General features: G+C 46.9%; 1 protein-coding gene across 2 annotated transcripts in view; it reads right to left on the reverse strand.

Annotated features, from left to right (window-relative positions):
- ube2g2 (ubiquitin-conjugating enzyme E2G 2 (UBC7 homolog, yeast)) overlaps positions 1 to 14635 on the reverse strand; it is an 85945-nt gene that overhangs the window by 7058 nt on the left and 64252 nt on the right. For both annotated transcript variants that reach the window (XM_038787591.1, XM_038787592.1), the window contains 2 exons: positions 6014 to 6132; positions 5697 to 5837 (listed from right to left, as the gene is read on the reverse strand). In XM_038787591.1, coding sequence (XP_038643519.1) covers positions 5697 to 5837; positions 6014 to 6132 — 260 coding nt within the window. The remainder of the gene's footprint in view (positions 1 to 5696; positions 5838 to 6013; positions 6133 to 14635) is intronic.

Here is a 14635-nt window from a genome sequence, read left to right on the forward strand (position 1 = left end):
AAAATAAATTTAGGGTACCCAATTCATTTTTTCCAATAAAGGGGCAATGTGCAAACTCCACACGGACCGTGACACAGTACCGGGATCGAATCTGGGACCTTGGTGCCGTGAGTGAGCAGTGCTAACCACTGCTCCACTGTGCTGTCCTAGTTTTCCTAACTTCTGACAGGAGTATGCAAAAGGGCTGTCAAAGCTGTTGCAGATGTTGGTACAGCCAAGAAACCAAAGCCCTACATTCCGGCTCCACGCAAATACTTCCCTTTAGTTGGAATGCAAAATGAAACTCAATAACGCTAAGGAGAAAGTTAATGCCACAGACCTACGTGCATAGAAACATAGAAAATAGGAGCAAGAGGAAGCCATTCAAGCCCCATCCGCCATACATTATCATGGCTGATCATCCAACTCAATAGCCTAATCCCGCTTTCCCCCATATCCTTTGATCCCCTTCGACCCAAGTGCAATATCTAACTGCTTCTTGAAAACATACAATGTTTTGACTCAACAATTGGTAACAAATTCTACAGGCTCACCAGTCTGGATGAAGAAATCTCTCCACATCGCTGTCCTAAATGGTCTACCCGTATCCTCAGACTGTGATCCCTGGTTCTGGACACACCCACCATTGGGAGCATCCTTCCTGCATCTACCCTGTCCAGTCCTATTAAAATTTTATACGTTTCTATGAGATTCCCCCTCATTCTTACAAACTCCAGCAAATACAATCCTAACCGATTCAATCTCTTCTCACACGTCGGTCCTGCCACCCCAGGAATCAGTCTGGTATACCTTCGCTGCACTCTCTCTAGAGCAAGAACATCCTTCCTACAAAACGCATGCATATTGTGCATGTTTAAAGGTGATAAAAATGCAAGTTCATAATGCAAGGTTTTCATTCACCTCTTGATTCCTCCTTCAGCTTCAGCTGGGGGTGGTACAGTGGTTCGCACTGCTGCCTCACATCGCCAGGGACCCGGGTTTGATTCTGACCTCAGGTGACTGTCTGTGTGGAATTTACACGTTCTCCAGATGTCTGCATGGGGTTCCTCTGGGTGCTCCGGTTTCCCCCCAGTCCAAAGACGTGCAGTCAGGTGAATTGGCTGTGCTAAATTGCCCAAAGGTTAGATGGGATTACAGGCATTGGATGGGGAATTGGACCACGGTTTGCTGCTCCATCTGTGCAGGGATCAGTGCAAACTTGATGGGCCGAATGGCCTCCTTCTGCTAGGGATTCTATGATTTCTGTCATTCTTCTTTCTCGCTCTATACGTTCACATCCTCATTTACTTTATTCTCCCCAACTCCATTAATTTTGCACATTTGGCACAAGTGTGTTTGAATTTTTCTCCCTGTAACCAGCTCCCATGCCCACAGTTTTATTTTCCACCAGTTCCTATTTCTCGTTTTATTTTGAATCAGTGATCCGCCTTAGTTTTCTCCTTCCCCATCTCCATTTTCTCATCACCTTTCTTCCCATTTGACAACTTTTCCTTAGCGCCTCGCTGAATTTGCAATACGTCAGCAGGCTATGGGCAACAACTTTCAATACTTTCTGAATTAATTCTGGAGCTAACCTCTCGCTTCCTGTCTGTATTAAACTAATTTTCTCTGGGTTTTTTTTGTCCCATTTTTATCTTGTAACTGCAGGCCTGTGGGCACTAGGTGGCAGCGTGATCCAAGTCCACCTGTCATTTATCCTTTCAACCAATCCGTAGCTGTTTTGGGGCCTTTGCATCAGTTTGTTTGTTTCTATTTTTATTTTAGTCTACAGTTTTGAAATAAAGTATTTAAAAACCTTCTTCCCCATTCCTCCAGCTCATACCGGGCTCTGCTTCCCTTCCCAATGCCTAACCCCGCACTAATATCGCCTCCAAGTGTAGTTAGTTTATTACCTTCACAGGTTTCCCTAAGGCACACGACCGTCCCTCACCGAGTCTCAGGTGATTGCACTTTTCAGATGTTTTTGAATACCCTAGAGGTGCACACAAGCCCTGACAACACCTTAAATAGTCATTCCTTTCACCACTGATGCACCATGGCTGCATTGTGTACAATTTATAGGATGTACTTTCCAAGGCTACTTTAACAGTACCTCCCAAACCCACAACCTCTACCACTTAGAAGGACAAGGGCAGTAGACATATGGGTAAGCCACCACCAGCAGGATGTCTACAAAGTTACACATCACCCCAAGATGGACATATATCAGCTAAAGGAATAGAGTATAAAAGTAGGGCAGTGTTGCTGCAACTGTACAAGGCATTGGTGATATTGCACCTGGAGTACTTTGGCCCCCTTATTTGAGGAGGGATTGGTTTCCTCTTGTGTGTGGGGCAATCTAGAACGAGAGGTCACTGTTTTAGGATAAGGGGTAGCAGATTTAAAACGGAGATGAGGAGAAATTACTTCTCTCAAAGAATCGTGAATCTGTGGAATTCACTACCCCAGAGTGTGGTGGATGCCGGGACATTGAGTAAATTTGAGGAGATAGACAGATTTTTGAATTAGTAATGCATTGAAGGGTTTTGGAGAATGGGTAGGAAAGTGGAGTTGAGGCTGAGATGAGATCAGGCATGATCGTATTGAATGGCGAAGCAGGCTCAAGGGACTGAATTGTCTACTTCTAGTTCTTATGATCCTTCACTGTTACTAGGTAAAAATCCTGGAACTCCCTCCCTAACAGCAGTGGTTGTACCTACACCACATGGACTGCAAGAAAGTTGTTCACCACACATTACAAAGGACAATTAGAGACAGGCAATAAACACCTTTCTTATGATGCTTGCATCCCGAGAATGAATTGAAAAAAGGCCATAACGAGCCTCGTGGAGTGCACTTTGTTCTCAATTCAATTTATTGAAAATAATTTTTTTTAAATTAGAATACCCAATTTTTTTTTCCAATTAAGGGGCAATTTATCATGGCCAATCCACCTAACCTGCCCATCTTTGGGTTGTGGGGGTGAAGCTCACTCAGACACAGGGAGAATGTGTAAACGCCACACAGACAGTGACCCAGGGCCTGGATTGAACCCGGGTCCTCCTTGTCGTAGGCAGTAGTGCTAACCACTGCACCACCTGAAAGTAATAAAATTTATATAGACATATCAAGTTGTTTTAAGTGCAGCCACTGTTGTTATTTAGGTCAGTGTTTTTCAAACTTTTTTTCCGGGGACCCATTTTTACCAACCGGCCAACCTTCGCGATCCACGCCGGACGACCTTCGTGATCCACGCCGGCCGACCTTCGCGATCCACGCCGGCCGACCTTCGGGGCCCACGCCGGCCGACCTTCGGGGCCCACGCCGGCTAACCTGCATGACCCACCATTTTCTATTACCTTGTTTGTTGCTGACAAAAATGGAGGAAATGGTTTTGGGTCCCTGTGGCCCCAATGGTCCCTTTGGCCCCCCGAACTTGTAAAAAAAAAGGCTGCGACCGCATAAGAAAATGCAGCCGCACTGCGCATGCGCACTGACGATCGGGCATGCATGCGCAGTGCGGCTGAATTTTTTTTTGTTGATATGGTCGCGGCCTTTTTGAAGGCCGTTTGCAGCCGGCATAGTTAAAGCCGGCTGCTGTGGCTGTTGTGTGTGGATTTGCGCGATCGGGAGTGCCGTGACGGACGGCTCCGCGGCCCTCCCAAGACCCGCCCGCGACCCAGTTTGACAATGCCTGATTTAGGTAAATGCTGGTTTCTTCATTGAAATAGCCTACAAGTAGCAAATGAATGAATGATTTAGATAATGTGTTTTTAGGGAGAAACTGTTTCCACTGGCAGAAGGGTTGGTAACTGGAGGTTAAGACAATTGGCAAAAAACAAAAGATGAACAGAATCGGACTTCCGATGACGGCGGGCAGGAGGCAGCTGCGCAATGGAGGGCTCCTGCTCGGGAACGGCATTGTCGGGGCTTTAAGCCCGGTCCCAGGGTCCAAGGAGGCGGCAAAAGCAGGGAGAAGGCACAGAAAAGACACAGTAAAGGAAAATGTCGAGGGTGAACAAAAAAACGGCTGTTAAAAAAACAGTTGAAGGTCCGTTGGGGAGTGGAAAGGTCACCGCGGGGTCACCAAGGAAAATGGAGGCTGGAGAACCAGGGGAGGCCGCATTGCTTACGGCTGAAGAAATAACTAAGGTGAAGGCTGCGGAATTCGAAAGGCAGTTTACAAAATCCATGGAGACAATGAGGAAGGCGCTGAGGGAGGTTTTGAGTGAGCTGGTGGAGGAGGCGATTTCCCCGGTGACGACGGTGGTGGCGAGCGCAGTGGCGGAGGTGCGGGAGCAAGGGGAGGCGCTGAAGGAAGTGAATGAGACATTATTGCAGCACGGTGATCAACTTATCTCGATGGGGAAGGAGATGCGGAAGGTAATGGAGATTAACAAGGATCTGCGAGGAAAAATGGAAGACCTGGAAAACAGATCCAGGCGACAGAATTTGAGGATTGTGGGGCTGCCCGAAGGAGTTGAAGGGCCGAGGCCGACTGAGTATTTTGCCGCTATGCTGGCGAAACTATTGGAGGAGGGGGAGGATCCCTCCCGGCATGAACTGGATCGGGCTCATCGGTCGTGGAGGCCTGTACCAAAGGAGAGTGAGCTTCCAAGGGTAGTGACTCTGCTTCCGTAGGTACAGTGTGAAGGAGAAGGTCCTGTTCTGGGCCAAGCAGAAGCGGGTGGTGCAGTGAGCTGGAGCTGGTGTAGGTGTATACCAGGACTTTACGGTGGAGGTGGCGAGGAGGCGGGCTGCTTTCAACCAGGTGAAGAGGGCACTGTACATTAGCAAGGTGCAGTGCGACATTGTATGCCCAGCGAAGCTGAGGGTGACGTACAAGCTCAAGGACATTTTATTTTGGAACGGCGGAAGCAACGGAGGAGTTTGCGAAGGCAGAAGGACTGTGGCAGAACTGAGAAATGGCCATGTGCCGATGTAACCTCATGACTGTATTTTCTTCTTTTTTGTTTCACTGCGTGTGGGTGTATGGGCCAAAGTTGGGGGGAGGAGTTTTACAAGAGGTAGTGGACGGGAGGAGTTGGGGGTGTTTACATCTCTTGGGTATCATGTATGGTACTCTTTCAGAGGTTGGATGCCGTTGAGTGTGGGGGGGGGGGGGGGGGGGCGGCGGACGGACTCTATGGTGACCATGGGCGGTCCCGGACTCCTTTTTCTTTTTCTCCTTTGTTTCCACCGTGGGAGGGTTTGTTTAATTGGATGCATATATGGACAGGTGGGCCGTTGTTTGGGGTGGTGGGAGGATGGGATCGTTGTTATTGTTAAGGGGATTGATTTTGTATTTGTTACCGTTTACTGCTTGTTGGTGGGGTGTAAATTTTGAAGGAAAATGTGAAAATGGAGAATAAAAACATTTTTAAAAATATGAACAGAATTTGTAGAACCATAGAATCCCTGCAGTGCAGAAGGAGGCCATTCAGGCCATTGAGTCTGCATCGACCTTCCCCAGTTCCACGCCCTCACCCCATCCCCGTAACCACACCTAACCTCACCTAACCTTTTGAACACTAAAGGGCAATTTTAGCAAGGCTAATCCACCTAACATGCACATCTTTGGACTATGGGAGGAAACCGACATTGAAACACAAGGCAAATAGATCCAATGCGGAACTCAGATTACAAGCCCAGATCTCCATTATAAACACCACCCTCCTCCAATCCTGGTGAGTAGCAGAATTTACTCTGAACATTACCTGCCAGCATGCTCACGACCGACAGGAGAATCTTCTCGACGCTCTGAACAGGACTCCAACGTTCCGCACTGCTCTCGTAACCCATGGGGTCATCGCCTGGCGCGTGCAGGATTGAGATGCATACCCTTCCATCTGGGTAAACTGAAGCAATAAATCTAGATGTCAAGCAGGGCAGGCAGGCTGTGCGGACAGTACTGCAGACATGAATATTTGCAAAGCTACCCACTGGACTTAAAAGGGACACAGACAAGGGACAGCCAACTAAACACTTGCCGCTATTGAGCTGGAGGCACCAGGATTACAAAACAATCGCTTACCATTTGGGTGAAACATCTCTCCTGTGAACCGCATTTTTGGTGGACTCAGTGGATAATCATGTGGGAAACTCAGAATAGCTGGAAACACTCCGCCTTCAAAACAGGTGTCTTCAGGACCCCTAAGCAACAGGACAGGGAGTCAGATTTGTGGCTCATTGATTAAACACAGGGATCACAACCAGCACCCCTCCTGCTCCCACCCACCATTAAATTTGCTGGAACCTCAGTTCCAACTGATTAATTTTTAAATAGGGCAAAACCATCTTTAGTTATTCTCAATTCGTTCAAAGACAAACTTCAGAGAGCAAGAACAGGCCGCTTAGTCCATTGAGCGCCTTCCAAGTCTGTCACTCCTGTGTGAAGGGCCCCATGCTGCTGCTCCTACCCCATTGGTAATACCAACCAAGTAGTGCCAAGATCTCGGTCATCTTCACCCCAACATCCAGTCTGATTCTTAATTCAGTTCCCATTTTAAGATATGAAGTGACACTAGGTTGGCTACGTTGCCCTCGTCTGCCCTGCAAGTACATCATTTTGTACTGGGAGTATTTTGGAATGTTAAATCCCAGTCAACGACATGTGAGCTGGGAAGCAATGGACTTAGATAATTTAAAGATACAAACACACCACAGGTTCTTCATCAACAGGTCTAACTTCAACTTTCAGTCATGGTATAAGTAGGTCACTGCTGTTTATTCAGCCATTCAAATTGCAATGGAAAAACAGGAGTATTACGGGATTTGTATGGGCGCACGGGACCCCGAGGGTGAGAAGGGTGTTTTTGGAACGGGGCAGGGATTGGGGTGGGCTGGCGCTGCCCAACCTCTGTGGGTACTATTGGGCTGCCAACGCAGCGATGGTGCGTAAGTGGGTAATGGACGGGGAAGGTGCAGCATGGAAGAGGATGGAGATGGCGTCCTGTGTGGACACTAGCTTGGAGCCGCTTGTAACAGTGCTGTTGCCTCTCCCTCCAACGAGGTATACCACGAGCCCGGTGGTTGCGGCTACCCTCAAATTTGGGGGCAATGGAGATGGCACAGGGGGGAGGTGGGGGTCTCAATGGGGTCCCCGATACGGGGGAACCACCAGTTTGTTCCAGGGAGAATCGATGGTGGGTTCCTGAGTTGGCACAGGGCAGGTGTTAGGAGGTTGAGGGACCTGTTTGTAGATGGGAAGTTTGCGAGCCTAGGTGAGTTAGAGGAGAATTTCGGGCTCCCCCCGGGGAACATTTTTAGGTATATGCAGGTAAGGCCGTTTGCCAGACAGCAGGGGTTCCCTCTGTTGCCTTCACTTGGGGTCCAGGACAGGGTGCCTTCGGGGGTGTGGGTTGGAGGGGGAGGATTTCAGACATATACCAAGTGATGCAGGAGGTAGACGAGGCCTTGGTGGAGGAGCTGAAGGGTAAATGGGAAGAGGAGCTGGGTGAGGAGATTGAGGAGCAGATGTGGGCAGATGCTCTGGAAAGAGTGAACTCCTCCTCTTCATGTGCGAGGCTTAGCCTCATACAGTTCAAGGTGCTACATAGGGCTCATATGACCAGGACGAGGATGAGTAGGTTCTTTGGGGGCGAAGACAGGTGTACTAGTTGCTCTGGGAGCCCAGCGAACCATGCCCATATCTTCTGGGCATGCCCAGCGCTGGGGGAATTTTGGAAGGGGGTAGCAAGCACGGTGTCGAGGGTGGTAGGATCCAGGGTCAAGCCAGGCTGGGGACTTGCAATATTTGGGGTTGCAGTGGAGCCGGGAGTGCAGGAGGCGAAAGAGGCCGGTGTTCAGGCCTTTGCGTCCCTAGTAGCCCGGCGGAGGATTCTTCTTCAGTGGAAGGATGCGAGGCCCCCAAGCGTGGAGGCCTGGATCAACGATATAGCGGGGTTTATTAAATTGGAGAGGGTGAAATTTGCCCTGAGGGGATCAGTACAGGGGTTTTTCAGGCGGTGGCAGCCTTTCCTCGATTTCCTGGCAGAACGGTAAAGAAAAAAAAAGGCCAGCAGCAGCAGCAGCAGCAGCAGCAGCCGGGGGGGGGGGGGGGGGGGGGGGGGGGCGTTTCGGTGGGTTGGGTTGAAGGGTCGTGTACATGTGTTCTTTGGTTATGACGGGTGTTAATCTCTTTCTTCTTTTTTTATTTAACGGGGGGAGGGAGGGGGGGGGGGGGAGAGAGGAGGGGGGGGGGGGTTTGTTCTTTGTTGTTTTACTTAATATTTTCTGTTATTGATATTTTGTGAAAATCTGAATAAAAAATATTTAAAAATAAAACAAAATGGCAATGGAAAAACACCTGCAATTATGTCCCGAAAAAGAATTAATCTCACAGACATAAAATCTTAAGAAAAACAGGGGAATTGTGGGAACATGCAGTCAAAGCCAACAAACTAAAGAGCTGGTCATAGGGCAGCACGGTGGTACAGTGCTGCCTCACAGCACTGAGGTCTCAGGTTCGATCCCGGCTCTGGGTCACTGTCTGTGTGGAGTTTGCACATTCTCCCTGTGTTTGATTGGGTTTCGCCCCCACAACCTAAAGATGTACAGGGTAGGTGGATTGGCCATGCTAAATTTCCCCTTAATTGGAAAAAACGAATTGGGTGCTCTAATTTTATTTTAAAAAAGAGCTGTCATTGACTTCAGAAAGCAAAGCACTGTACACACCCCGTTCTGCATCAACAGGGCCGAGGTGGAGATGGAGATGGTTGACAGCTTCAAATTCCTAGATGTGCACATCACTAACAATCTGTCCTGGTCCACCCATGTCGACGCTACGACCAAGAAAGCACAACAGCATCCATACTTCCTCAGGAAAATAAGGAAATTCGGCATGTCCACAATGACTCTTACCAAATTTTAGATGCACCACAGAAAGCATCCTATCTGGCTGCATCACAGCCTGGTATGGCAACTGCTCAGCCCAAGACCACAAGAAGCTTCTGAGAGTCGTGAACACAGCCCAGTCCATCAGACGAACCTGCCTCCCATCCATTGAATCTGTTTACACTTCCCGCTGCCTGGGGAAAGCGGGCACATAATCAAAGACCCCTCCCATCCCATTACTCACTTTTCCAACTTCTTCCATCTGGCAGGAAATACAAAAGTCTGAGAACACACACGAACTGATTGAAACACTGCTTCTTCCCGCTGCTACCAGACTCATAAACGACTCTGTTATGGACTGATCAGATTAATACTACACTCCTATGTGCTTCACCCGATGCCGGTGTCTATGTATTTACATTGTGTACCTTGTGTTGGCTTATTACTTATTTTCTTTTCATGTACATATGATCAGTTGAGCTGCATGCAGAAAAATACTTTTCACTGTACCTCGGTACACGTGACAATAAACAAATCCAAATCTAACCAGTTGCATTTAGCACTTTTAATGTTGCAAAACATCCCAAGGCTAAACCGGTTTCTGTGTTTCTTCCTATCCCCAAAAGAGACATCCCACACTGTGACCATTCTTCTTGAATGAGCTAAAGGGAGAGTCACCAGGCTGTTCCATTGGGGGATCATTACAGGATAGTTGTCCTGTCCAAGTCCAACACACCTTTCTCGGTATAGAGTCACCAAATAGACTTCAGGAAGAGGCATTACTATTTTCACATTGGCTATGATCACATAATCCCAGGCTCAGGGATAGCACTCTAGATGGCACTGTAATGTTGGTACTACAGTGAAAATCTGAGGAGTGCTTAGAGTTTCAGACTTTCGGAGGAGGCTGTGAACGAAATCTTGCCTGCCTTTTGAGATGGATCTTAAAGGCACCAGTGTTGTGGCCTCGGCTTTTTACAATATATATTAATGACAAATTCAGGGACCAAGTGTAATGCAACTATTATTGCTAATGATACAAAGCTAGATGGAGCAGTAGTCTGTGAGGACACAAAGCGGCTGCAAAGCCATATAGACCATAATGGGCAAAGAATGTAGCAGATGGAGTGTAATGTGAGGAATATAAAAATATTTTAATTTTAAATGGTGATAAACTTTTAAATGTTGGTGTTCAATGGGATTTGGGTGTCCTTGTACACGAAACACAGGAAGTTAACATGCAGGTACAGAAAAAAATAGGAAGGTCTTTGTGGCCTTTACTTAAGGGAGTTGGAGTACAAGGGTAAGGATATCTTGCAGCAATTCAACAGTCACTTGGTGAAATCCATATATGGAGTTTTGGTCTACATGTCCAGGGAAGGATATACTTACCCATGGATCAACAAGGTTCAGCAGACCGATATCCTGAGATTAAAAGTTTGCCCTATGAGGAGAGATTGAGCAGAATGTGTCTACACTCTGAAATTTAGAAGAATAAGAAGTAACCTCATTGAAACATATGAAATTCTCCAGAGGATAAATGCTGAGAGGGTGTTTTCCCTGACTGTAGAGTCCAGAACCAAGTACAAATTCTCAGGATAAGGGGTCACCCATTCAGCAGAGATGAAGAGAAACCTCTGTACTCGGGGCCCTGTGAATCTTTGGAATTCTGTACCCCAAAGGTTTGCTATTTCTTTTATTAAAAACTGTGCAACCATTCAAAGAGCATTAGGAGAGTCCTCTTGCATCCTGGAAACATTTATTACTCAACCAATGATATTACAAACAAGTTATCTGGTTATTTATTTCCAAGATGTTTATGATACCTTCCAGTATGAAAATTGGCTAACGGGATTGGCTAAAAAGGGGGAAATAAAGTTTTGCATTTGTATAGAAACTTTTTTTACAGCCAGTTAAATACTTTTGAAATGCAGTACCTGCCGGAAACACGGCAGCCGACTTGCATACTGCAACCTCCCATTGACAGCAACGTGGTAATGGCCAGATTGTCTGCTTTTATAATAATAATAATCTTTATTGTCACAAATAGGCTTACATTAACACTGCAATGAAGTTACTGTGGAAAGCCCCTAGTTGCCACATTCCGGCTGTTCGGGTACACGGAGGGAGAATTCAGAATGTCCAAATTATCAAACAGCACATCTTTCTGGACTTGCGGAAGGAAACCGGAGCACCCGGAGGAACCCCACGCTGACACAGAGAGAATGTGCAGACTCCACACAGACAGCGACCCAAGCCGGGAATCGAAACTGGGACCCTGACGCTGTGAAGCAACAGTGCTAACCACTGTGCTACCTACCGCTGTAGAGATTTTTGATGGACAGTAAACCACCCAGCTCTTCTTTGAAAGAGTGCATGGATCCTTTACACCCACCCGAGTGACCACTTCCAACATTGTCCCCCCAAGTCCCTGGAGTGGTGCCTCCGAGATGACAATGCTACCAACTGAGCCATGGCAGACACAATATAATAATTACAAGAGTGCATTGGCTATGAAGCACTTCGGAGGACATTGTGAGGTATTGAAATCCAGGCTTTACTTTCTTTCTTTCAGTACGAACCAGGATTCCAAGCCAAGACTGTGTGTGAAGTCTGGGAGATTTAGGATTTTAAACTGGCACGCGCCATGCTCAGGTTAATTCCAGTTGTGAAGGGAGCAGTGATAGTGATCCCCAGTTCTCCAGGACAGGTGTAGTGCTTTCAGCATCCACAGAATTGTTTTCACACAGAATAAAGCCATTGGCCCATCTTGTCTGCACCACTCTCCGAATGAGCAATTTGCCGAGTGTCATTCCCCCGTCTTATCTCCGCCAACCCGCACATTCTGTCTTTGCAGATAACAATCCAATTTTCTCTTGAATGCCTTGATTGACTCTGCCTCCACCACACCATCAGACATTGTATTCCAGAGTTTAACTACTCATCCACACGTGACAGTTTCCCCTCAGGTCTTCACTGCTTCTTTTGCCAGCAATGCCCACTCCCCGGAAATGAATTTTTAAAAAAGGTCACCTTAAATCTATGCTCTCTCATTATCAATCCTTCCACCAATGGGAACAGATTTTCCCCATCTACTCCGAGGTTGTTACATATGGTCTGAAGAGAGCATACAGTTTCCCGAACATACCACAGAGGGTCAGAGGAGCCCCTGAGCACCCAAAGCTTGCCACACAAAAACAGGAGACAGTCTGCCACCCAGGAACAGGAGCATTAATACGTGCAGTGAAATTGGCTTCTCAATGACTGTCGGGAAAATAGTTGTTTTAGTCGTAAAAAAGCAAACATTCACCAGTAGTTATGTGAAGCTTGCCAAATGCACCACAGCTTGCAAACACTGCCGTGTAGTAATTTTGGTAACCCTTTCCAAAACACATCCAATGCAAGCTCTCCATTCCTCTTGGAATAGGCCAGTCAGTTCTATGAGTCTGTTCCACTGCTCAATTAGATCATGGCTTATCTGTACCGTAACTCTGCTCCTTGATCCTATCACCTTCAATAACTTTATTCAACAAAACACAATTTTGAAATTTTGAATTGACTCCCAGCCTCGGCGCTATTTTTGGTTTTTGGGGGGGGGGGGGGGGGGGGTCCACATTACCACTATTTTGTGTGTGAAGAAGTGCTTCCTGATATCAGCCCTGGCTAAATGGTCTACCTAGCTCCAATTGTAATGTGCTCCCTTGCTCTGTTCTACTCCATACCATGTCCCCATCTCTCTGTCCACTGTAAAAAATCCATTAATCATTTTATACACCTCAGTTAGATTACCACTTCTACTCATTGATCTGTAAGATCAGCCCTCAATTTATCCCTTTGACATTCCTGTACTATTCCAGTGAATCTGTGCTGCAACCGCCTACCTGGTCTATACATCCTTCCTGGGGTAAGTTGGCCCAAACTGGACACAGTGTCCAACCCCACTGCTGGGGACCCTCCCTTCTCACACACACATTTACTTCAAACATCTCGAGTTACTACCATTGCGGAATAAAGTTTCCATTAAAAGACAGCTTTGGCTTTGAGAAGCCTGGCCAGAACCTTTGAAACCCCTTCCTGCTTAGTAGCCCAAACGCGTTCCCTCATTAACTGCATTTCTGTTCCACCCAGTCACTTCAGATGGGACTTCATTCCCCGCCCTCTCCAGTTTACAGGCATCAGAGAAAGAGCTTCAAAAGCTCTAATTTCAAGGCTTTTTAGTTAAAAGCATCTCTCTCATTCTCAAATAATTGTTTTTGATGATTATTTTTCATGTGATACAAGTCAACGAATACAATCTTTTTTAGAACAAAGGTGCCCATTACACATTCACAACTAGTGGTTATGAACTGACCACTGAAGGTGTGCCACATATTTGAGGCTCCAATGACAGTGCCGTTGACAACTCTGGCGCTTTTCAGAATTGTCACCTGAACTAGAAAGTGTGCAAAACAAGGACAAGAAAACAGCTTCAGGCCTATTTATCACCCAAATATGGTACAACTGCATGCACATAACTCCATAAAAACAAAAAAACACTGGAATTCATTTTTATGGCGATAAAATGAATACATGATAATATTATGCTAAACTTATATAGAGCCTTGATTAGAGCACACTTGGGAGCCGCGACCATATAAAAAAAATGCAGGCGCACTGCACATGCATGCCCGCTCATCGGTGCACATGCGCACCGCACCCGCATTTAAAAAATATGATTGCAGCTGGTATTTTAAAGGCCGCTCGCAGCCGGCATTGTTAAAAGCTGGCTGCTGCAGCTGTTGTGCGCGAATTTGCGCAATCGGGTGCGCCGCAACGGATGGTTCCATGACCCTCCCGAAACCCGCCCACAACCCACCCGGGAATCGTGAACCTGACTTTGAAAATGCCTGGGTTAGATGAAGAATAACGGCAGGAGTCTTGCGTGGAGCATGAACACTGGCGTGGACCAGTTGGGCTAAATGGCTTGGTTACGTGCTGCTGTATTAATCAATGTAAGACATTTTCTCATAGAAGCTAAATCGCAGCAGAATGTTTATAAAATCAGCTGGTTCTTCCTCAGCTGGTTTAGCTGGGCTGGTTTAGCACAGTGGGTTAAACAGCTGGCTTGTAATGCAGAACAAGGCCAGCAGCGCGGGTTCAATTCCCGTACCGGACTCCCCAAACAGGCGCCAGAACGTGGCGACTAGGGGCTTTTCACAGTAACTTCATTGAAGCCTACTTATGACAATAAGCGATTATTATTATTTATTTAGCTGGAGCATTGCGCCCATTTCTGGGCATCACAATTTAGGAAGCATTTCAAAGCCTTGGAGAGGGCGCAGAAGGGATTTACCTGAACATCTCACAACCTATCCAACATCATGCTTGCCCATCACTAACTTCCTTGCTAAACATGGGCCAGGTCTTAACTGCCAAAAACAAATGGTTTTGGGTCGTGTCTAAGGTCACAAAGCAAAATGAATCTGGAACAAATGCGCCAAAAACTTGCCCAATTCTAGTTTTAACAAGAGGTGACAGGACAAAAGATCAACTTGTTCACAGGAAGAAATTTGGTCATTCAAATCATATAATCCCTACAGTTCAGAAGGAGGCCATTTGGCCCATCGAGCCTGCACAACCTTCTAAAAGCACACCTTACCTCAGCCCACTCCCCCACCCTATCCATGTAAGCCTGCCTAACCGTTGGACACTGCGGTGCAATTTAGCTTGGTCAATCCATCTAACCTGCACATCTTTGGACTGTGGGAGGAAACTGGAGCACCTGGAGAATTTGCAAACTCCACAGCCAGTCACCCGAGGTCAGAATCGAACCCAGGTCCCT

The sequence above is a fragment of the Scyliorhinus canicula genome, chromosome 2 (genome assembly GCF_902713615.1).
Source record: "Scyliorhinus canicula chromosome 2, sScyCan1.1, whole genome shotgun sequence".
Lineage (NCBI taxonomy): Eukaryota > Metazoa > Chordata > Chondrichthyes > Carcharhiniformes > Scyliorhinidae > Scyliorhinus > Scyliorhinus canicula.